This window comes from Saimiri boliviensis, chromosome 2 (assembly GCF_048565385.1).
Source record: "Saimiri boliviensis isolate mSaiBol1 chromosome 2, mSaiBol1.pri, whole genome shotgun sequence".
In the NCBI taxonomy this organism is placed as follows: domain Eukaryota; kingdom Metazoa; phylum Chordata; class Mammalia; order Primates; family Cebidae; genus Saimiri; species Saimiri boliviensis.
The window spans coordinates 36,150,993-36,170,760 of NC_133450.1; the positions used below are offsets into that span (position 1 = coordinate 36,150,993).

The window sequence follows — 19,768 nt, forward strand, 5'->3', positions numbered from 1 at the left end:
TTCCTTTGGCTGATTCTTTGGTCTTCAGGACCTAGCTGGCAGCAGGAAGGGTCTGTGGGAAGACCTGATGCTGCCCCTTAATACCTTCATTGCCAGAGATCAGCTGATGTTCATGGTGAGAATGTCATTTGGTGCATTTTCTATACAGAATAGGAGGAGAGAATAACTCCTCGTCTCCCCATTCCTCCTTTCCTCCTCCACCCCCTCTCTCGCACACACACTTAACCTGTTCTGATGGAGCACAAAACCCACTCTTTTTTTTTTTTTTTTTTTCAAGACAGGGTCTGGCTCTGTCGCCCAGGTTGGAGTGCAGTGGCAAGATCTTGACTCACGGCAACCTTCACCTCCCTGGGCTCACACCTTCCTTCCACTTCAGCCTCTTGAGTAGCTGGGACTACAGATATGTGCCACCATGCTCAGCTAATTTTTTGTCTTTTTTGGTAGAGACAGGGCTTTGCCATGTTGCCCAGGTTGGTCTTGAACTTCTGGGCTCAAGAGATCTGCCTGCTTCTGTCTACCAAAGTGCTGAGATTACAGGTGTGAGCCCTGCACCTGGCCCAAGACCCACTCTTAAGCTATCATGGTGAATGGCTGTATTCTGGCAAAATGGCAAAGTGAGGAACACTTCTCTCTGGTAACAGCTGCACATTCCTTGTCCGACCACTCCCTACTCCCAACTTCTGTGTTCAGACTCCAGAGCAAGAAGAGGGCCGGGAGCCCAGGGGACCTGTGCTTTTCCATCTCCTAGTCTTCCTGCTGTGTCCCACTCTTGGCTCCACCGGGTCTCCAGTCTTACAGGTGCCCTTTTAACAACCAGAAGCTGGTCAACAGTCACTGCTAAGGATACAGCCCAGAAGTATAGGGCTGTGCACCTCCCAAACCAGCATTTCTTTGTTTTGTTTTGTTTTTGAGACAATGTTTCCCTCTCCTCCGTCAGCCAGGCTGGAGGCCAGTGGCGCAATCTCAGCTCACTGCAACCTCCGCCTCCCAGGTTCAAGCAATTCTCCTGCCTCAGCCTCCCGAGCAACTGGGACTACAGGCACATGCCAACATGCCCAGCTAATTTTTGTATTTTTAGTAGAGACAGCGTTTCACCATGTTGGCTAGGCTGGTCTCAACATCCTGACCTCAAGTGATCTGCCTGCCTCTGCCTCCCAAAGTGTTGGGATTACAGGCATAAGCCACCGCACCCAGATTCAAACCAGCATTTCAGACGGAGGCCCTAGGAGGTAATGCTGAAAATACAGGTCTCCCGAGCAGTGGTGTGGGGTGAGTGTACCCTGATACCACCCCTTCTCCCAAGTGACCTCATTCCCCCTGCTGCCAGGAGCCAACGCTTAGATGTCCCCCATGGTACTGCTCCACAACCCGGCAGAATCTGTGTATGTGTGGGGATTTCTGCCGATAAATAAAAGACTGACATTTGCTCTGGCAATGACCCTTAAGAGGCAGTACAGCTGGACCTACATTTAAAGCTTCAAAACCTCTGGACCTATATTTAAAGCCTGGCTCTCAGGCCAGGTGAGGTGGCTCTCATGGCTGAGGAAGGAGGATCACTTGAGGCTAGGAGTTTGAGACCAGCCTGGGAAACATAGGGATACGCCATCTCTACAAAAAAATTTTAAAAAATTAGCCAGGCGTGGTGGCATGCACCTGTAGTCCCAGCTACTCAGGAGGCTGAGGTGGGAAGATCCCTTGAGGCCAGGAGTTGAAGGCTGCAGTAGGCTGTGACCGTGCCACTGCACTTCAGCCTGAGTGACAGAGCAAGACCCTGTCTCTCAAGTAAATAAATAAATAAAGCCTGGCTCCCTCACTAACTACTACATGACCTTGGGCGAGTACCTAAGCCTGCGGGGAACAGTAGTTTCCTGACCCGTGAAAGGGAGAAACTGCACTGTACTCCTTGCAAGGAAAGGAGCCTTCCCACAGGCTGTATGTGAAGGCCCTAATACCCACATGCCATTCTCACTAGTGACCTGTGACATGTCATTTTTATAGCTTTTCCCTTTTTTTTTTTTTTTTTTTTAGCTTTTCCCATTTTTATTTTAACTTTTTATCATGGAAAATGTCAGTCACAGGGCTGGACACAGTGATTCACACCTGTAATCCTAGAATTTTGGGAGATCAAGGTGGGAGGACCACTTGAGCCTAGGAGTTCAAGACCAGCCAGGGCAACATAGTTAGATCTCATCTCCACAAAATATTTAAAAATAGCTTGGCATGGTGGTACATGCCTGTAGTCCCAGCTACTGAGGAGGCTGAGGTGGGAGGATTGCTTGAGCCCAGGAAGTTGAGGCTGCAGTGAGCCGTGATTGCACCATTGCACTCCAGCCCGGGCAACAGAGCAAGACTTTGTCTCAAAAACAAAAGGTGGGGAAAAAAGTCAGCCTGGCCAATGTGGTAAAACTCTGTCTCTACTAAAAATACAACAATTAGCCAGGCATGGTGGCACACCCCTGTAGTCCCAGCTACTTGGAAGGCTGAAGTAGGAGGATTGCTTGAGCCCAGGAGGCGGAAGTTGCAGTGAGCCAAGACTGCGCCACTGCACTTCAGCCTGGGTGACAATGTAAGATGCTGTGCCAATTAAAAAAAGAATGACCTCATGTTCCCATCACCCAGCTCTGCAAAGATTAATGATGCATGGCCAGTGATGCTTCATCTGTGTCCCTACCCCTGGCCACCAGATCATTGCTTCTGAAGTATTTCTGCCAGACAGATGTCAAGACATTTTATTTACAAGTAAGTTGCCTGTAATCCCAGCACTTTGGGAGGCTGAGGCAGGCGAATCACTTGAGGTCAGGAGTTTGAAACTGGCGTGGCCAACATGATGCAACCCCGTCTCTACTAAAAATATAAAAATTAGCTGGGTATGGTGGCATACACCTGTAATTCCAGCTACTCAGGAGGCTGAGATGGGAGAATCACTTGAACCTGGGAGGCAGAGGTTGCAGTGAGCCGAGACCATGCTACCGCACTCCAGCCTGGGTGACAGAGCAAGACTCTGTCTCAAAAAAAAGAAAAAGAAAAGTCAGGTGTGGTGGTTCATGCCTGCAATCCCAGCACTTTGGGAGGCTGGAGTGGGTGGATCATCTGCGTTAAGGAGTCAGACCAACCTGACCAACATGATGAAACCCATCTCTACTAAAAATACAAAATTAGCCAGGCATGGTGGCACATGCCTATAATCCCAGCTACTGGGGAGGCTAAGGCAGGAGAATTGCTTGAACCCAGGAGGTGGAGGTTGCAGTGAGCTGAGATCACGCCATTGTACTCCAGCTTTGGCAACAATAATGAAACTCCATCCCAAAAAGAAAAATAGCCAACATTTACCCACCACCCACTGTGAACCACGACTGCAAGTACTTTTATAATAACCCTATAAAGTAGGTACTATTATCCCCATCTTACAGTTAGGGAAGCTGAGGCACAGAGGTTCAGTAACATGGCCAAGGTCACGTGGTTAACAGTTCAACCCTAATGGTTTGCTTCTGGGGCCTATGTTCTTGACCATTACACCAGACCACCTTAAAGACTCACAAAGATTAAATGAGAAAAGGTGTGCAAGGCACCCAGCTTGATATCTGGTGCACAGTGAGCACTCAGGAAATGACAGCCAAGCACCATTCACATCATTCTGAACTCTAGCTCTGACCCTCACTGGTTGGGTGTTCTGCACAGGCTCTGTGGTACCCGCCTGCCACGGCCTCCATGAGGATGCCAGCAGCCTCCTCTCCCACTCAGTGCATGGCTGTGCTCAGCCAGCAGTGTTCATTAGCTCTGCTCCTCTGCCTAGCCTGGAGGTCGCCTCTTACCCAGGGTGGTAACTGGTGCAGTGGGGGTGTAGGTGGCTTGTTACCCGGCTCCACTTCCTCCGGCTCAGCTCCAAGAGCCTTTGGGCTCTCTCTTTCCTCCTTCTTCCCTGCTGGGGGTGGCTCCTCCATCTCCATCTTCTCTGGTTCATCCCGGTACCCAGCTCGGGCCTCCAGCTCAGGAAGGCCAGAGGGGTGGAGTGCTGAGAAGGTCCCAATTTCAATGCTCACTACATGGTCAAAGTGTCCATGGCCCACCTGGGGCTGGCTGTGGTGCCTTTTGGCCAACTGGATGCTGTCCCTCGGGGTGCTAGGAGCCCGCACTTTTGGTAGGGTCAGACTGCTGCCAGGGCCACCTTCTCTGGCAGAAGTCTTTGTACCAGGGAGCATCCCTCTCTGAGCAGTAACCAGGTGCTCACCCCAGGAAGCTGAACCACATCTGAAGGTTCGAAGCTTCATGCATGGCTGGTGGGGAGAGCTTTCTCTTCCCAGATGAGGTTGAAGGGGCTTGGCCTCTATTACTTCCCCAGAATGGACCGTGCCGGAACTAGAATCCTCCAAGGGGCTTGCTGCTTCAGAAACAGAGTCCTTGCTCTGCAGGGCACTTGGAGAAGGTGCAAGCACAGCTGCCTTCAGACCCTGGGCCTGAGAGCCACTGTCCTGGCCCACAGGCTGGATGCCTGGCTCTGAGGGGACAGAATCCTGCTCTGCAGCTCCGTGGGGGGGCACCAGCAGCTTCCGTGAAGGAGCTATCTGAATAGCTGTAGTCAGGGTAAAAACAGTCACATTGAGAGCTCCCTCAGCTCAGCCCCATCCCACCACACACCTACCGCACACCTGCACACCCTGGCCTGCCTACCTTCTAGCGCATCTTGAAGGGCTCCCACCTGCTCCACCAGGCACTGATTACAGCTTTTCAGATGCTGATTCTCCATCTCAAGCTGAGCAAAAAAAAAGAAAAGTGAAGATTTAGGACACCTAGCCTATAGGTTCAGACATATTTTTCAATTCTTTTTTTTTTTTTGAGACAGGGTCTCTCTCTGTTGCCCAGACTAAAGGGCAGGGGAACAATCTTGGCTCACTGCAGCCTTGATCCCAGGCCCAAGCAATTCCCCCACCCGAGCCTTCTGAGTAGCTGGGACTATAGAGGCACACCACCAGATCCAGCTAATTTTGTTTATTTTTTGTAGAGATGAGCTCTTGCTATGTTGCCCAGGCTGGTCTCAAGCTCCTGGACTCAAACAATCTGCCCACCTCAGCCTCCTACGGTGCAGGGTTACAGGTATGTGCCACTGCACCTGGCTGCTGCATGTTCTTTTCTTTTCTTTTTTCAGACAACATCTGGTTCTATCACCCAAGCTGGAGTGCAGTGATGCAATACTGGCTCACTGCAACCTCTGCCTCCTGTGCTCAAGCCATCCTCCCACCTCAGCCTCCCAAGGACCTGGGAGTACAGGTACATCCCACTATGCTTGGCTAATTTTGTATTTTTTTGTAGAGACAGGGTTTTGCCATATTGGCCAGGCTGGTCTCAAAGTAAATAAATGAGAAAGTGGACAGAGTGGACAATGGCCTGTGTGGGCTTCCTAGAAAGAAACGGAGGGGGCTTTTCAGAAGTGAGACACATTCCTTCCTCCAAACTTAAAGCCAGCACCAAGCTAGTCAGGAACACCAGGGAGACCCAACCAAGACAAAAGGAAAGGGGAAGTGAACCACGGCGTCTCGGCATGGAAGCTGAGGAAGGGACAAGTGCAGGACAGAAGGAAGGTCAGCCGAGGCACCCCAGAAAGAAGGGGACAGGAAACTCCAGGGGTCAGGCAGGCCCCCAAGATGATTTTCCAACCCACCTCTGCTAACTTGAGTGTCACCCATTCCTTGATCTTTGCAGCTTTTTCTTGAACAGTTTTTGCTTCCTCTGCTCTCATCTGCTTCTGCAAGAAAGAAAGGGCCTTTCGTTAATCCCAGCAGTCACCAGCAGAGTGATTGATTGGAGGTGGCAAACCCCAAGAAGAAACGACAGGTGTGCATGCCACTGACCTCACCAAGCAAGGGAGCAGAAATCGTCTGTGGCAATATTATTTGATAAGGCAACATAAAATTGAAAAACTAAAAACTGGAAATACTCTTAAGTGTTTACTACTAAGGGGTTGGCTGAATAAACATGGCACATCCCTGACATGGAAGGAGAACGCTGTGCTTCCATATGCAAGCAACGTTAATAGTGAGGAGTGGAAATCAAGGATTGGGAATGGAGAGAAAGGTGACTTGTCATTTTATACTCCTCTGGCCATTTTGTATTTGTTTACTATAAGCATGTATGTATTACCTTTATAGTTAAAAAACAAAATATAAGGTGAAATTGCAGATAACTGAGGTATTTCCCTCAAAATAGTCAAAAGAGATGATTGAAAAGGAGGTTTACATCTAAAGAGAAGCCTGGCCCAGCGTGGTAGCTGATGCCTGTAATCCCAGCACTTTTGGAGGCTGAGGCAGGCGGATCACCTGAGATCGGGAGTTTGAGACCAGCCTGGCCAACATGGGCAAAAACCCGTCTCTACAAAAATTAGCCAGTCTTGGTAGCAGGTGTCTGTAATCCCAGCTACTTGAGAGGCTGAGGCAGGAGAATCGCTTGAACCTGGGTGGCAAAGGTTGCAGTGAGCCAAGACTGCACCACTGCACTCTAGCCTGGGTGACAGAGTAAGATTCGGTCTCCAAAAGAAAAAAAGAAAGAAAAGAAAAGAAAAATGTGGCCAGTCATGGTGGCTCACACCTGTAATCCTAGCATTTTGAGAGGCCAAGGCAGGTGCATCACCTGGGGTCAAGAGTTCAGTACCAGTCTGGCCAACATGGAAAAACCCCGTCATTGCACTCCAGCCTGGGTAACAAGAGTGAAACTCTGTCTCAAATATATATATATATATATATATATATAAATTAGCCAGATGTGGTGGCGGGCACCTGTAATCCCAGCTACTCTGGAAGCTGAGGCAGGAGAATCACTTGAACCCGGGGGGGTGGAGTCTGCAATGAGCCAAGATCGCGCCACCACACTCCAGCCTGGGCAAAAGAGTGAGATTCCCATCTCAAAAATAAATAAATAAATAAAATAAATAAAAAGAAGAACAGCTTAGGATAGAATGAAATATAGGCTTTGATTCTACATGTGAGGTCCCTTTGCTATAAGACTGGGCAGGAAGCCTAACCCCTCAGGGCCTGCATTGCTACCTCTAAGAGGGATGATACTCCCCCTTGCTGGGCCATTCTGAGGATTGCGTGAAAGAAAGTCCACAGCTCCAGACGTGGGTATCAACCAGTTCTACAGTGAGAACCAGTACCAGGATCCAAAAAAGCACGCAGACAACGGGTATATACCGAGTTGTCTGGAGACCAACAACAACTCTGGTAGGAAAAACCTGCCTAATACTTATAAGATGATGCACGTAAGTTCCACACAAAGAAACTATGAAAATGAGATGGGAATGTGATGTCAGACTCAGTATTTTAGAGCTGGAAGGACCTTAAAGGTTATCTAGTTCAAGGTGTGGCAAACAATGGCCTTCAGGCCAAATCCGGTCCTCTGCCTGCTTGCCCTCACCCAGACCTGTTTTTGTAAATAAAGCTGCATTGTAATACAGCCATGCCCATTCATTTATGCATTATCCATGGTTGCTTCCAGGTTAAAACAGCAGCTTTGACCAGTTGCCACAGACATCTGTGGCCCACAAAGCCTAAGATAGTTATTACCTGGACCTTTACAGAAAATGTTGGCTGACCCCTGACCCGGGTGGATATTGTCTTTGCACTCCTGTGGAAGGGACAGAGGCAAGCCATTACTTGCTAAGGCCCTACAGTGAGAAATGGCTTGCCTCTGTCCATTCATGGCACAGCTGGGACCAAAACCAGGTCTCTTGACTCACAGAACAGTGCTCTTTCTTCTATGATCTTGACCTATTGATTCCAGTTGTAAAATGACTGCTTTTCTGACCTAAAGAGCTTTAGCAAGAGTCATTTTGTCCTCCATCCTCCAGGACGCTGCCACTTCTGACTATGAGCTACTCAGAAGAGAAGGTAAGGCATGTCGAAAATCGATGGAAGAATTGATCAGAGGTCCCATGTGTCAAAATTCTGTCTTTCCATCGTTTTTCAGGAACACATGGTGCCCCACAGCATACAAAGGCACCTCCATTAATGGCCTGTTGGGTGAATGCTGATGAGTGAACATGAATCTGCCCATGATGGTTGGAGGGCACCACCAGGATTAGCTTCTCCTACATGGAGAAGGCATGTGTAGGAAATTAAAAGTCATCTGTTCAGAATGTAGGGTGTTTAGTTCGAAATGATGGCACTCTGGCACCAGGAGAAAGCTGGGTAGTTAAGACCAGTGGCATTGGAAAGGGACAGAACTGGGATGGAGTTGGTGAGATTGTGAAGGGGAGAAGGCAGGACACAGGAAGTGGAGGAGGACATTCCAGAATCTTCTCAGGCTATATGTGGTGGCTCACGTCTGTATTCCCAGCACTTTGGGAGGTTGAGAAGGGCGTTTTACAAGGTCAGGAGTTCGGGACCAGCCTGGCCAATATGGTGAAACCCCGTCTCTACTAAAAACACAAAAATTAGCCGAACATGGTGGGGCACACCTGTAGTCCCAGCTACTTGGGAAGCTAAGGCAGAGGAATCGCTTGAACCCAGGAGGTAAGGGTTGCAGTTAGCTGAGATCGGGGCACTGCACTCCAGCCTGGGCGACAGAGTGAGACTCCGCTTAAAAAAAAAAAAAAAAAAGAAGAGGCTCAGTCAGGAGTGAGTTCCCTAGCACTCGAGAGCTTAAGAGAAGCAGCTCAGGAATTTGGGGGCCAGTGATACAGACGTTGAAGAGGGCATGGTGCTCCCTTGCACACGAGCCCTTACCTGCTTCTCCAGCTGAGCCTCCAGCTGACGGATGAGCTCATCTTTGCCCTGCATGGCTTTCAGCAATTCTTGGTATTTCTGGTGCAGGCTGCCTGGAGAGTCCACATTCTTCAGATTGGACAGTTTTACCTTCTCTTCCATGACACCCACCTGAAAAGTACAATGATCTCATAGTGTCTCCCATCACTCATGCGGGGTGTACAGTGGCCAGTATGGGATGGGACACCCTCCGATGCCCCAGGCTGTGACTCCCAGGCACAGCCCTTACCCAGGGCAGTCTGGGCCAATTAATACAGTTGTCATTTATAAAGCTCCTATCTGGGCAAAAGAAGGACTGACAAAGAAGAAACACATTTTAGCTACTCTAGGTCATAGTTAGTAGTAATGGAGAGATGGGTAAGAGGAGGGCAGAGGAGACAATAAGCGGGAAAAGCAGCTGCGTCTTTTGCCATCGACCTCTGTGGATCCCAGTAGGAATGAGCTGGGCAGGACAGTCTAGGAGAGCAACTGTCCCATCCCCACCATGGTAGAGATACTTACTGCTCACTGGACAGCCATGTGCTGCCCCGTATTTCTCAAACCTCCTGCAGCTAGATGGGGCCATGTCACTGATCCAACCAATGGACTCCAAGTGGAAATGGTGCATCATTTCTAGACTCAAGTATGTATGCATGTGTGTATATATTTATTAATTTAAAAAATTTTTTTTTAAACAGATAGGATCTTGCTATGTCGCCCAGGCTAGATTCAAACTCCTGAGCTCAAGGGATCCTCCAGCCTCAGGCTCCTAAGCAGGTAGGACCATAGGTGCATACCACTGTGCCTGGCTGGGCTGAAGTATTTAAAAGCTGGTGCAGGCTGGGTGTGGTGGCTCACACCTGTAATCCCAGCACTTTGGGAGGCTGTGGTGGAAGGACTGCTTGAACCCAGGAGTTTGAGACCAGCCTGGGCAACATAGTGAGAGTCTGTCTCTATAAAAAAATAAATAAAAGAAAAATAAATTAGGCAAGATGCGGTAGCTCACACCCGTAATCCCAGCACTTTGGGAGGCTGAGGTGGGTGGATAGCTTAATCCTAGCAGTTTGAAACCAGCCTGGACAATATAACAAGACCCCATCTCTAATAAAAAGTAAAATAAAAATAAATTTTGAAAATAAGTAAGAGCCAGTGCACAGGCATCCAGCTTTCTTTCCTTGCCATGGCAACCAAGAAGGCTGTGTGTTCCAAGTGGTCCAGCTATAAGATACGGGAGCCTCCTTACACCTGGATTCCTGAGTGACTGTGGAAGCAGAATCGCTGGCTAACCCTCAATGGACAGGTACCACGAGTGAGAACTAAACGTGATAAACAACTGAGACGTCACACTCCATTTGTTACCATAGCATAGTCTAGCCTATTGGGACGACTATACCCACTTGCTTCTCTGATCTTTACCCCAAGACTCCATTCCCACAGAAAGCTCCATGCACACTCATTTGTTCAGGTATAACACAGGACTGCCGGTGATGCGTGTGTTGTCCACGTATGTCCGTGGGAAGGGCCTGGAAGGGCTGACGGTCATTCCCTCGCATATTGCTGCCAATCTGCCCTTCCACCGCTGGTTACCTGGGTCTCGGCGTTTTCTGCTCTCTGCTCTGCCTCCAGCAGCCTCTGCTCCAGCTCCTGCATCTGCTCAGTCAGAGAGAAAGGGGAGATGTAGGTGCCATGTCCCTACTGTGAACATGGTATCAAGGCCGCTTTAGAGAATTGCACACACACTGCACACAGGCCAGGCTTCAAGTGCCCATCTCAAGTGGCTCAAGGGTGTCAGGGTAAAGCTTTTCAAGGAAATTCTTAGCTCCCTAATCCTGAGTTCATGGGGCAGGTGATGAGCCCATGGCTGCTGTCCTCCCTACTGAGGGAGCAGAGGTCCAGCTCTTTTGCCCTGATGGAGGGTGTCTGGGGAGGGCAGCAGCCCCACTGTCATGCTTCCTGAGCATCCTGCCCTGGTCCTGCCTTCAAACACCCCTTCCCAAGGCCCCTTTCCTCTCAGCATTGGGTTGCAGGCAGGGCCATGCCGCTGCTCCCATAGGGGCCCTCCCTGGGTCATCGATAGAGAACGTTTCTCCCTACCCAGAATATTTCACTGGCTGGGGACAAATACCTCCTTAACCACAGTCAAGGACATCTCTGCCTGTAATGGCTTCATGGCTATCACCTTATTTGATAACTTTGATCTTTAAGAGAAAGAGAAGGCTCAAGATACATTTTTCAAAATTCTATCCTGTGAGCTGGGCATGGTGGTTCACGCCTGTAATCCCAGCACATTGAGAATCTAAGGGAAGATGACTGGAGCCCTGGAGATCGAGACCAGCCTGGGCATATGTATCATACATGCCCCAGAGGCGCTGCATCCCAGCTGCGCCTTCCATGAGGCTGGACAGGCCCAGTGCCCCTCACTTCCCAAGCTCTAGCCCAACCTCCTCTCTAAGGATTTGGCCTCTTCTCTGGCTTCTGAACCTTCTCCCCTCAGCCTGGACCCTGGCTGATATTCAGTGAACTGATCAGTCCTCTCTTTCCCAGTCTCTCAGCTGAAATTCTGCTTTCCTCAATTAAAAGTCGGATGGGCAGGACCCCCCAGCCTGCTGCTAGATAGTGAGAGGAAAGTTACACAGGAGCAGCAGTTTGTGTTTAGGAACCTGGGCGACCTCTTTGCTTAGGGTGACCTTCTTTCGTCCATTTTTTTCTTCTTTCTGGGGTTGGGGAGACATAGATGCTTTCGGGGCACATTCCCTCTGAGAGAGAGTTAGAGTTATGCTCATCTGAAGATCCCAAGTAAAACCCAAGATTTACAACCCATGGGACAAAAATGCCTCAGTGCTCCCATGGATAGGGCCCCTCTGACAGGCATTCACGTGTTCAAGCCAAGGATGCCCACATCCCTTCTCTCCTTCCTCTCATGTAGTTAATAATGCTGCTTGAGCCTCTCGGCGGAAGCTGAGTGGGTGGGCTGGTTCTGGTCAGTCTTGGGCATCGGTCTGAGCCAGATGGACTGTCCTAAGTGAAACAGTCCTCAAGCCTGTCCCAGAGGAGTTATTTGACCTTCACTCAGTTGCTATGCAGCCACGGGGCAGATAACAGCACAGCATAAATCAATATTATGGCTATAGGGGTGGCTGCCCAGCGCAAAAGGAATTCTGCTTGGTTGTGGGGGAAGGCTGGTTGATACATAGTGGTGGCCCCCAGTGTTGGTACTGCATAACTCTTCCCTCTTTGACACCAGACCTAACTGGGGCAACCAAGTTCTCTCTCTCCGGGAATCTTGACTCAGGAGATGAGAGGCTGGAGCCAGGGAGTTGCCATGGAAAATGTGCACAAACCTCACCAAGTCAGGGTTATTGGATAGTTCCTTCAGTTCTGTGAGCTGTCCCAGGGTCCTTCTAATAAATCCCATTTGCTTAAGCTAGCCAGAGTTGGGTTGTTTAGGACTTTTTACCACACAGAAATAATCTAATGAATGCAGTAATTAGGAGCATTTTCTTTTCCTTTTTTTTGGTGGGGGGGTGGGGGGGGTGGAGTTTTGCTCTGTCACCCAGGCTGGAGTGGCTAGAGTACAGTGGCAAGATCTCAGCTCAATGCAACCTCTGCCTTCTGGGTTCAAATGTTTCTCCTGCCTCATCCTCCTGAGTATCTGGTATTACAGGCACACACCACCACACTCGACTAATTTTTGTATTCCTAGTAGAGATGGGGTTTCACCATGCTGGTTAGGCTGTTCTCGAACTCCTGACCTTGTGATCCACCTGCCTTGGCCTCCCAAAGTGCTGGGATTACAGGTGTGAGCCACTGCATTCAGTCGCATTTTCTTTTTCAAGAATAAAATGAAATACTGAATGGGAAGACCCTGGACCCGCAATAAGTTCCCTACATTGAACTTCAGCAGGACAACCGAGACCTAACATCTGCTCTGTAGCTCAGAAGAAGGCATAGTCTTTCTATTGGAAATGATAATTCATATTTGTGACATTCTGCAATGATTGCATGATATTTTCTAACTTCATGTGATGGGAAAACTTGTCTTGCTCTTTTGCAAATGGAGACCAAGGTAGAGTAGAAGAAAAACTTGGGTCTTACCTCCATTTGGGTCAAGAGTAATAAGACAATGACATTGGTCAGAACCAGAAATCGCTCTGTTGTAGGCCACACAGTGAGCATTTTTTCCCCTCAGGATTTTATTATCTATCCCATGAGCATGCTATTATTGAAGCAGATGGAATGGCAAGGCACCTTTCAGAGCCTGGGGTCTCCCCTGGGGTATCCCCCCCAGCCCTGGGTCAGCCTCTGTCACTGCCAGGGGGTCCTCATCGCTGCCAACCCTCCCAGTCCTTCTTATCCACCTGGCAAGGACACTTGACACTCAAAGCATTTCATATTCACCTTTATGTTGGAGTATTCTTTTTCTCCAAAACTAGTGTCTGAACATTTTAGCCCCAGCATCAACACTTTTCACGAACGCAGATCTTTCTTCCTCACCCTTGCTGAATGAGCCACACCTGGAGCTCTGCAAAGCTGGTGCTATAGGTGGGCAACCTCATTTGGCTGTTCCAGGGTTTTTTTGTTTTTGTTTTTGTTTTCTTTTTTTTGAGACGGGGTCTTTCTCTGTTGCCAGGCTGGAGTGCAGTGGCACAATCTCGGCTCACTGCAACCTCCACCTCCTGGGTTCAAGCGATTCTTCCTCCTCAGCCTCCCGAGTAGCTGGGACCACAGGCACGTGCCACCATGCCCGGCTATTTTTTGTATTTTTAGTAGAGACGGGGTTTCACCATGTTGACCAGGATGGTCTCGATCTCTTGACCTCATGATCCGCCCACGTTGGCCTCCCAAAGTGCTGGGATTACAGGCGTGAGCCACCATGCTTGGCCTGTTCCAGGGTTTTCTAGGACCATGACCTCAGCTGTCCTTTCAGTGTAGGGTCTGGGGTGACACAACAGCCAAGGAGGTGTCAGGTTTAGGTGGCTGACATGGATCTACTTTCACCAGCTGCACATAAGACTCATAAGCTGCCCTAGAACTGGCTGCAGCAACCCGATGAAATGCACTTGGCACCAATCTGGTATTTAACCCCCAAGTGCGCAGCTCCTTGTCACATGCTGTGAGATGCTGTGAAATATTAGCCCACGGTGGCGGAAGCAGCTGGGACTCTCCTGTGCTCCCAGCACAGTCCTGCCATGCTAAGCAGTGGCCTGAGCCAAAAACCACACCATCCTGGGTTTCAACTATCTCTTTGAGAAAAGGGTTCAACATTCTTTTTCTTTTCTTTTTCTTTTTTTTTTTTTTGAAACAGAATCTCACTGTGTCGCCCAGGCTGGAGTGCAGTGGCTGATCTCAGCTCACTGTAATCTCCGCCTCCCAGCTTCAAGCAATTCTCGTGCCTCAGCCTCCCAAGTAACTGAGATTACAGAAGTGCACCATCATGCCTGGCTAATTTTTGTATTTTTAGTAGAGGTGGGGTTTCGCCATGTTGGTCAGGTTGGTCTCAAACTCCTGGCCTCATGTGATTGGCCTGCCTTGGCTTCCCCAACTGCTGGGATCAGAGGTGTGAGCCCTGGCACTCGGCCAGGGTTCAACATTCTTATTGCTGCTTGCGCCCACGGGAAAGAATCGCACAGCTACGAGGTAAGGCTTTGGAACTTGACTGACTCCACCACAGTGTGGCTTGAAATTCCTTAATGCCTCTGTGTCTCAGTTTACTCTTCAGTTAAAATAAAAAGAGTAATGACACCTCCTAGGTTTGCTGTGAAGATTCCACAAGTTGCCCCATGTATAAAGCACACATGCATGACCTGGCATTTGGAAGTTTATAAGTAAAAGCTGCTTGTTGTTCTTTTCTTATACAAAGATGGCACTTAAGAGCAGGGAGACCAGTTTGCCGGGGACAGTGTGATGCTCACCTGTTGTCTCACCATAACAAGTAATAGAGCCTCCTTTCACCTTCTCTCTAGTGTGTCCTGCTTTAGGTGATAGATTACATGATCAAATTACTTAGGATTCACCTACAGAATGAATGGGTTTGAGCCAGAGGTTGCCCACTATTAATTTAAAGAGTGTCCTGTAAGACCTACACTGTGTTGTGGGCATTTAGCCTTTATGTATATAAATAAACAGGGCAACTTGGTCTGTGTAGAGCTGTATATATATATATACAGAGCAAGATTCTGTCTCTAAATAAATGAGTAAATAAAATAAAATGATCTGGCCACACTAGCATTATATTTTTGATGAGCCATATATATATATATATATATATATATATATATATATATATATATATGACATTTAGGCTATACTTACATAGCTAAACAGGGTCACTGTCATAAGCACTGTACATGCATTAGCTCATTTACATTTGACAACAACCCTAGAAGGCAGATACTATTAGTATCCCTATTGTGTGAATCAGGAAGCTAAAATGGAGAGGTTAGGTAACTTGCCTAAGGTCACACAGCTACTAAGACTCAAAGCCAGAATTCAAACTCAAGTAGACGGACTCCAGAGTCCATGCTGTCAGCCACTGTACTGTCCTGCCTCTCACATCCCACTCTCACATGTCACGTAAAAACCAGAGTCCACATACATCTCGATTTCCAGCTTCTCTTAAAAAATCAAAAGATTGGCCAGGCACAGAGGCTCATGCCTGTAATCCTAGCACTTTGGGAGGCTAAGGCAGGTGGATTATGAGGTCAGGAGATCAAGACCAGCCTGACCAATATGGTAAAATCCTGTCTCTACTAAAAATACAAAAATTAGCTGGGCATGATGGCATGTGCCTGTAGTTCCAGCTACTCGGGAGGCTGAGGCAGGAGAATTGCTTGAACCCAGGAGGCAAAGGTTGCAGTGAGCCAAGATCGTACCACTGCACTCCAGCCTGGGCAACAGAGCAAGATTCTGTCTCTAAATAAATGAGTACATAAAATAAAATGATCTGGCCACACTAGCATTATATTTTTGATGGCAGTATGTTGTTTCAGCCCTTCCCCTCACGTTTTCCCACAACTCCTCACTCTCTTCATTGTCTCATCTAAATTAACTGCAAACATTTGAGTTTGCAACCCCCAGTTTAGCCATTAAATTGTTCTAACTCTGTTGTTATCAAAGACAGTGGTTTTGGCCAGGTGCGATGGCACACACCTGTAATCCCAGCACTTTGGGAGGCCAAGATGGGTGGATCACTTGGGCTCCGGACATTGTGACCAGCCTGGACAACATGATGAAACCCTGTCTCTATTAAAAATACAAAAATTAGCTGCTTGTGGTGGCATTCATCTGTGGTCCCACCTACTCAGGAGGCTAAGGTGGGAGGATTGCTTGAGCCTGGGGGGCAGAGGTAGTGAGCCGAGATGGCCTCACTGCACTCCAGCCTGGGCAACAGAGTGAGACTTTGTCTCAAAAGCATAAAAAATATAAATACAATGGTTGGCTGGGCGTGGTGGCTCATGCCTGTAATCCCAGCACTTTGGGAGGCCGAGGTGGGCAGATCACAAGGTTAAGAGATCCAAACCAACCTGGCCAACATGGTGAAAACCAGTCTCTACTAAAAAATACAAAAATTAGCTGGGTATGGTGGCATGCACCTGTAGTCCCAGCTACTTGAGAGGCTGAGGTAGGAAAATTACTTGAACCCAGGAGGCGGAGATTGCAGTGAGCCAAGATTGTGCCACTGCACTCCAGCCTGGCGCCTGGCGACAAAGCAAGACTCTGTCTCAGAAAAAAAAAAAAAGAAATTTAAAAAATTTAAAAAGTAAATAAATAAAGACAATGGTTGTCAATTTTTTTTTTTTTTTTTTTTTTGAGACAGAATTTCACTCTTGTTGCCAAGGCTGGAGTGGAATGGCACCTTCTTGGCCTACTGCAACCTCTGCCTCCTGGGGTTCAAGCAATTCTCCTGTCTCAGCCTCCCGAATAGCCAGGATTACAGAAATGTACAACCACGCCTGGCTAATTTTGTATTTTTAGTAGAGACCTAGTTTCTCCATGTTGGTCAGGCTGGTCTCAAACTCCCAATGTCAAGTGATCTGCCAGCCTCAGCCTCCCAAAGTGCTGGGATTACAGGTGTGAGCCACAGCACCGGACCTCAACTTTTTTTTTTTTAAGCAACAGATCTTTTGTTCAATTGAAATCATACGCTTATTCCCAAATACGTAAAATACATGAATGTGGAGCTGGGAAGAGAAAGGCCTCCAAGTCTTATCTGTGGGCTCCACTACACCCACAACCCTAGAACCTCTCCTGGGCCACAGGGGGCTCCAGGGGTCCACTGGAAAGACAGCTGAATGGGGCTCTAAGGTAAGACCATGGCAGAGGTTAGTTGGTGGAGAGACTTTCAAGGGCATAAGAATCACATGTGGAGCTTGTCACCATACAGATTCCTGGGGCTCTGCTCACAGCGCTTTTGTTTAGCAAGTTGTGGACATAGCTCCAGAAACTGTTTGTAAAGAAAATGCTTGTGGATGAAGAAGGTGGTCCACAGACCACGTTGTAAGAAACAGTAGCTTGGCCACAGAATGCAAAACAAAGCTGACTTCTTCAGGGATGCAGCCTGGAGCCATAGCCCCATCAGCACCTCCTCTCAAATGGTTCACCAGCACTACAGAACTCCTCCATACCATGGTTCCCGAGAAATACTGTGGTGAGCATGACAGCAGCCTTATAAAAAAAAAATAGGGGGTTAGAAAAGCAATTTAAGACTGGAAGCAGGCCGGGCGCAGTGGCTCAAGCCTGTAATCCCAGCACTTTGGGAGGCCGAGGAGGGTGGATCACGAGGTCAAGAGATCGAGACCATCCTGGTCAACATGGTGAAACCCCGTCTCTACCAAAAATACAAAAAATTAGCTGGGCATGGTGGCACGTGCCTGTAATCCCAGCTACTCAGGAGGCTCAGGCAGGAGAATTGCCTGAACCCAGGAGGCGGAGATTGTGGTGAGCCAAGATCACGCCATTTGCACTCCAGACTGGGTAACAAGAGCAAAACTCCGTCTCAAAAAAAAAAAAAAAAAAAAGACTGGAAGCAGTGGCTCATGCATGTAATCCCAGCACTTTGGGAGGCCGAGGCGGGTGGATCACTTGAGGTCTGGAGGTCAAGACCAGACTGGCTAACATGGCAAAATCCCATCTCTACCAAAAATACAAAAAATTGGCTGGGCGTGGTGGCATGCACCTACAGTCCCAGCTACTTGGGAGACTAAAGAAGGATAATCGCTTGAACCCAGGAGGTGGAAGTTGCACTCAGCCGAGATCACACCACTACACTCCAGGCTGGGCGACAGAGTGAGACCCCGTCTCAAAAAAAACAAAACAAAAAACAAACAAACAAAACCTTATCTTAGTTCTAATATTGATGCCTTCATAATGATAATTCCTACAAAGCTCTTTTGTGGATAGATATTATACTCCCATTTTTCTGATAGAATAACTGAGAAACAGGTTTAGTAAGAATGAAAAAGTCCAAGGAAGAACATTTTAATATCCATTTATGTGGCCTCTCAGAACAGTATCAATTTTTGAATTGATCTGAATAGGCTTTGTGGCTTCTCCAGTAGGCCAAGAAAGACAGCTAGGGAAAATGACGTGAGCAGAGCAGGGCAAGATGTGAATCTCAAGTCATCAGCCACTCCCTTAGCCTCCTCTCCTGGAAGGAAAAGGAACCCACATCTAACCTGGCTCCAGAATGGGATGGCCCAGGCAGTCTGGGTGACCATGGCAACAGCACACCAGACCCGGAGGTGTAACAGCAAAGGCTCAGTCTGGACTCTCCTCCCCCTTCATCTGGCTCCCTCTCCCTTAGATGAAGGATTATCTAAGAGCCTTGACGTTTCTTTTTTTAAAAAAATTCTTTTTAGCACAGTTATTCCCTGACTAGAATGATAATTTTCTTTGGGGGAGTCAGGTACGAGTAGGCTGTGTCAAGGTAGGAAGAAGGGCATTCTTCCACGCCTCCGCAGCCGACAGGCAGGTCTGATCCCAAGCAGAGACAGTCCCCCAGGGAAGCACCCAGGCTTTGCTCACCCTGCAGGACAGCTAGCAGTGAGCAGACTGCAGTCATCAGGCCATGCGATGTCCCAGGGCCAGCTGTGTAGAGAGGTAGGGGAGCAGGTGGGTGAGAGGGCTGGCCAGAGACTCAGCTGACATGGCTCCTCTGAGTGCGGGAGGGAACTGGCCCCAATTCTGGACCCCAGCAGGAGCTCCCCTGAGAAACCCAAGCCATCTCTTCCTGCGATCTATAACTTGTCTTGGCTCTGCTAGGGAAAGCATCTCAATAATTGCTGGACCTGTCTTACAGGTTTAGGGACCACTGCAGGGGACAGACACAACCCCAACATTGACCAACGCAGTGTTTATGGCCTTAGGATTTCCTGCTAAGAGGTCCAGTGTCAGGCTAAGGTCCCAGCCCTTTTCTTTACTTAAGTCTCCCACCCCATGGTCCCTAGTCCAGATCTGTGTCTCTCTCCTCTTCCCTGCCACAGGCCCAGTTGTTCCTGCCATGTCTACACCTTTCCCCTTTCTTGACTCATCACACCATGCACCCCTAACCTTTCCATGTGAGGGCATTCTGGTTACATGAGGATCAGAGACAGACTTGAAGACAAGAAGGTGTCAGTATTATGAAATTCAGTTTACCCAGACTCCAGGGGCTGGAGAGAAGGAAGGTATGGTATTTATAATGTGATTAAGGCTTTCCAGTCACTCTGTTGGCCCCTAAAGAATAGGGTAGAGAGGCACTGTAAAACATTGATTATGAAATATTTTAAGGCAAACAGAAACATGTAGAGATCCAGGATCTTGCTGTGTCACCCAGGTGGAGTATAGTGTGATCATAGCTCACTGTAGCCTCAAAGGCCGTGGCTCAAGCAATCCTCCCACCTTGGCCTCTGAGTCACTGGGACTACAGGCATGCACCACCACACCTGATGAGAATAATTTTTCTTCTTTTTTTTTTGTTTCTTTTTGTGAGAATAATTTTTTTAAAACATGTATCTGCCAGTTGGGTGTGGTGGCTCATACCTGTAATCTCAGCACTT

The 19,768-nt window shown here is 48.4% G+C and overlaps 1 protein-coding gene across 1 annotated transcript in view; it reads right to left on the reverse strand.

Annotated features, from left to right (window-relative positions):
* Window positions 1-19,768, reverse strand: part of PLEKHH1 (pleckstrin homology, MyTH4 and FERM domain containing H1) — a 58,966-nt gene that overhangs the window by 24,056 nt on the left and 15,142 nt on the right. Inside the window, exons 3-7 of the mRNA XM_010335186.3 lie at window positions 10,320-10,382; window positions 8,715-8,864; window positions 5,657-5,740; window positions 4,669-4,750; window positions 3,813-4,570 (exon numbers count right to left, since the gene is read on the reverse strand). Of these exons, the coding sequence (XP_010333488.3) occupies window positions 3,813-4,570; window positions 4,669-4,750; window positions 5,657-5,740; window positions 8,715-8,864; window positions 10,320-10,382 (1,137 nt within the window). The remainder of the gene's footprint in view (window positions 1-3,812; window positions 4,571-4,668; window positions 4,751-5,656; window positions 5,741-8,714; window positions 8,865-10,319; window positions 10,383-19,768) is intronic.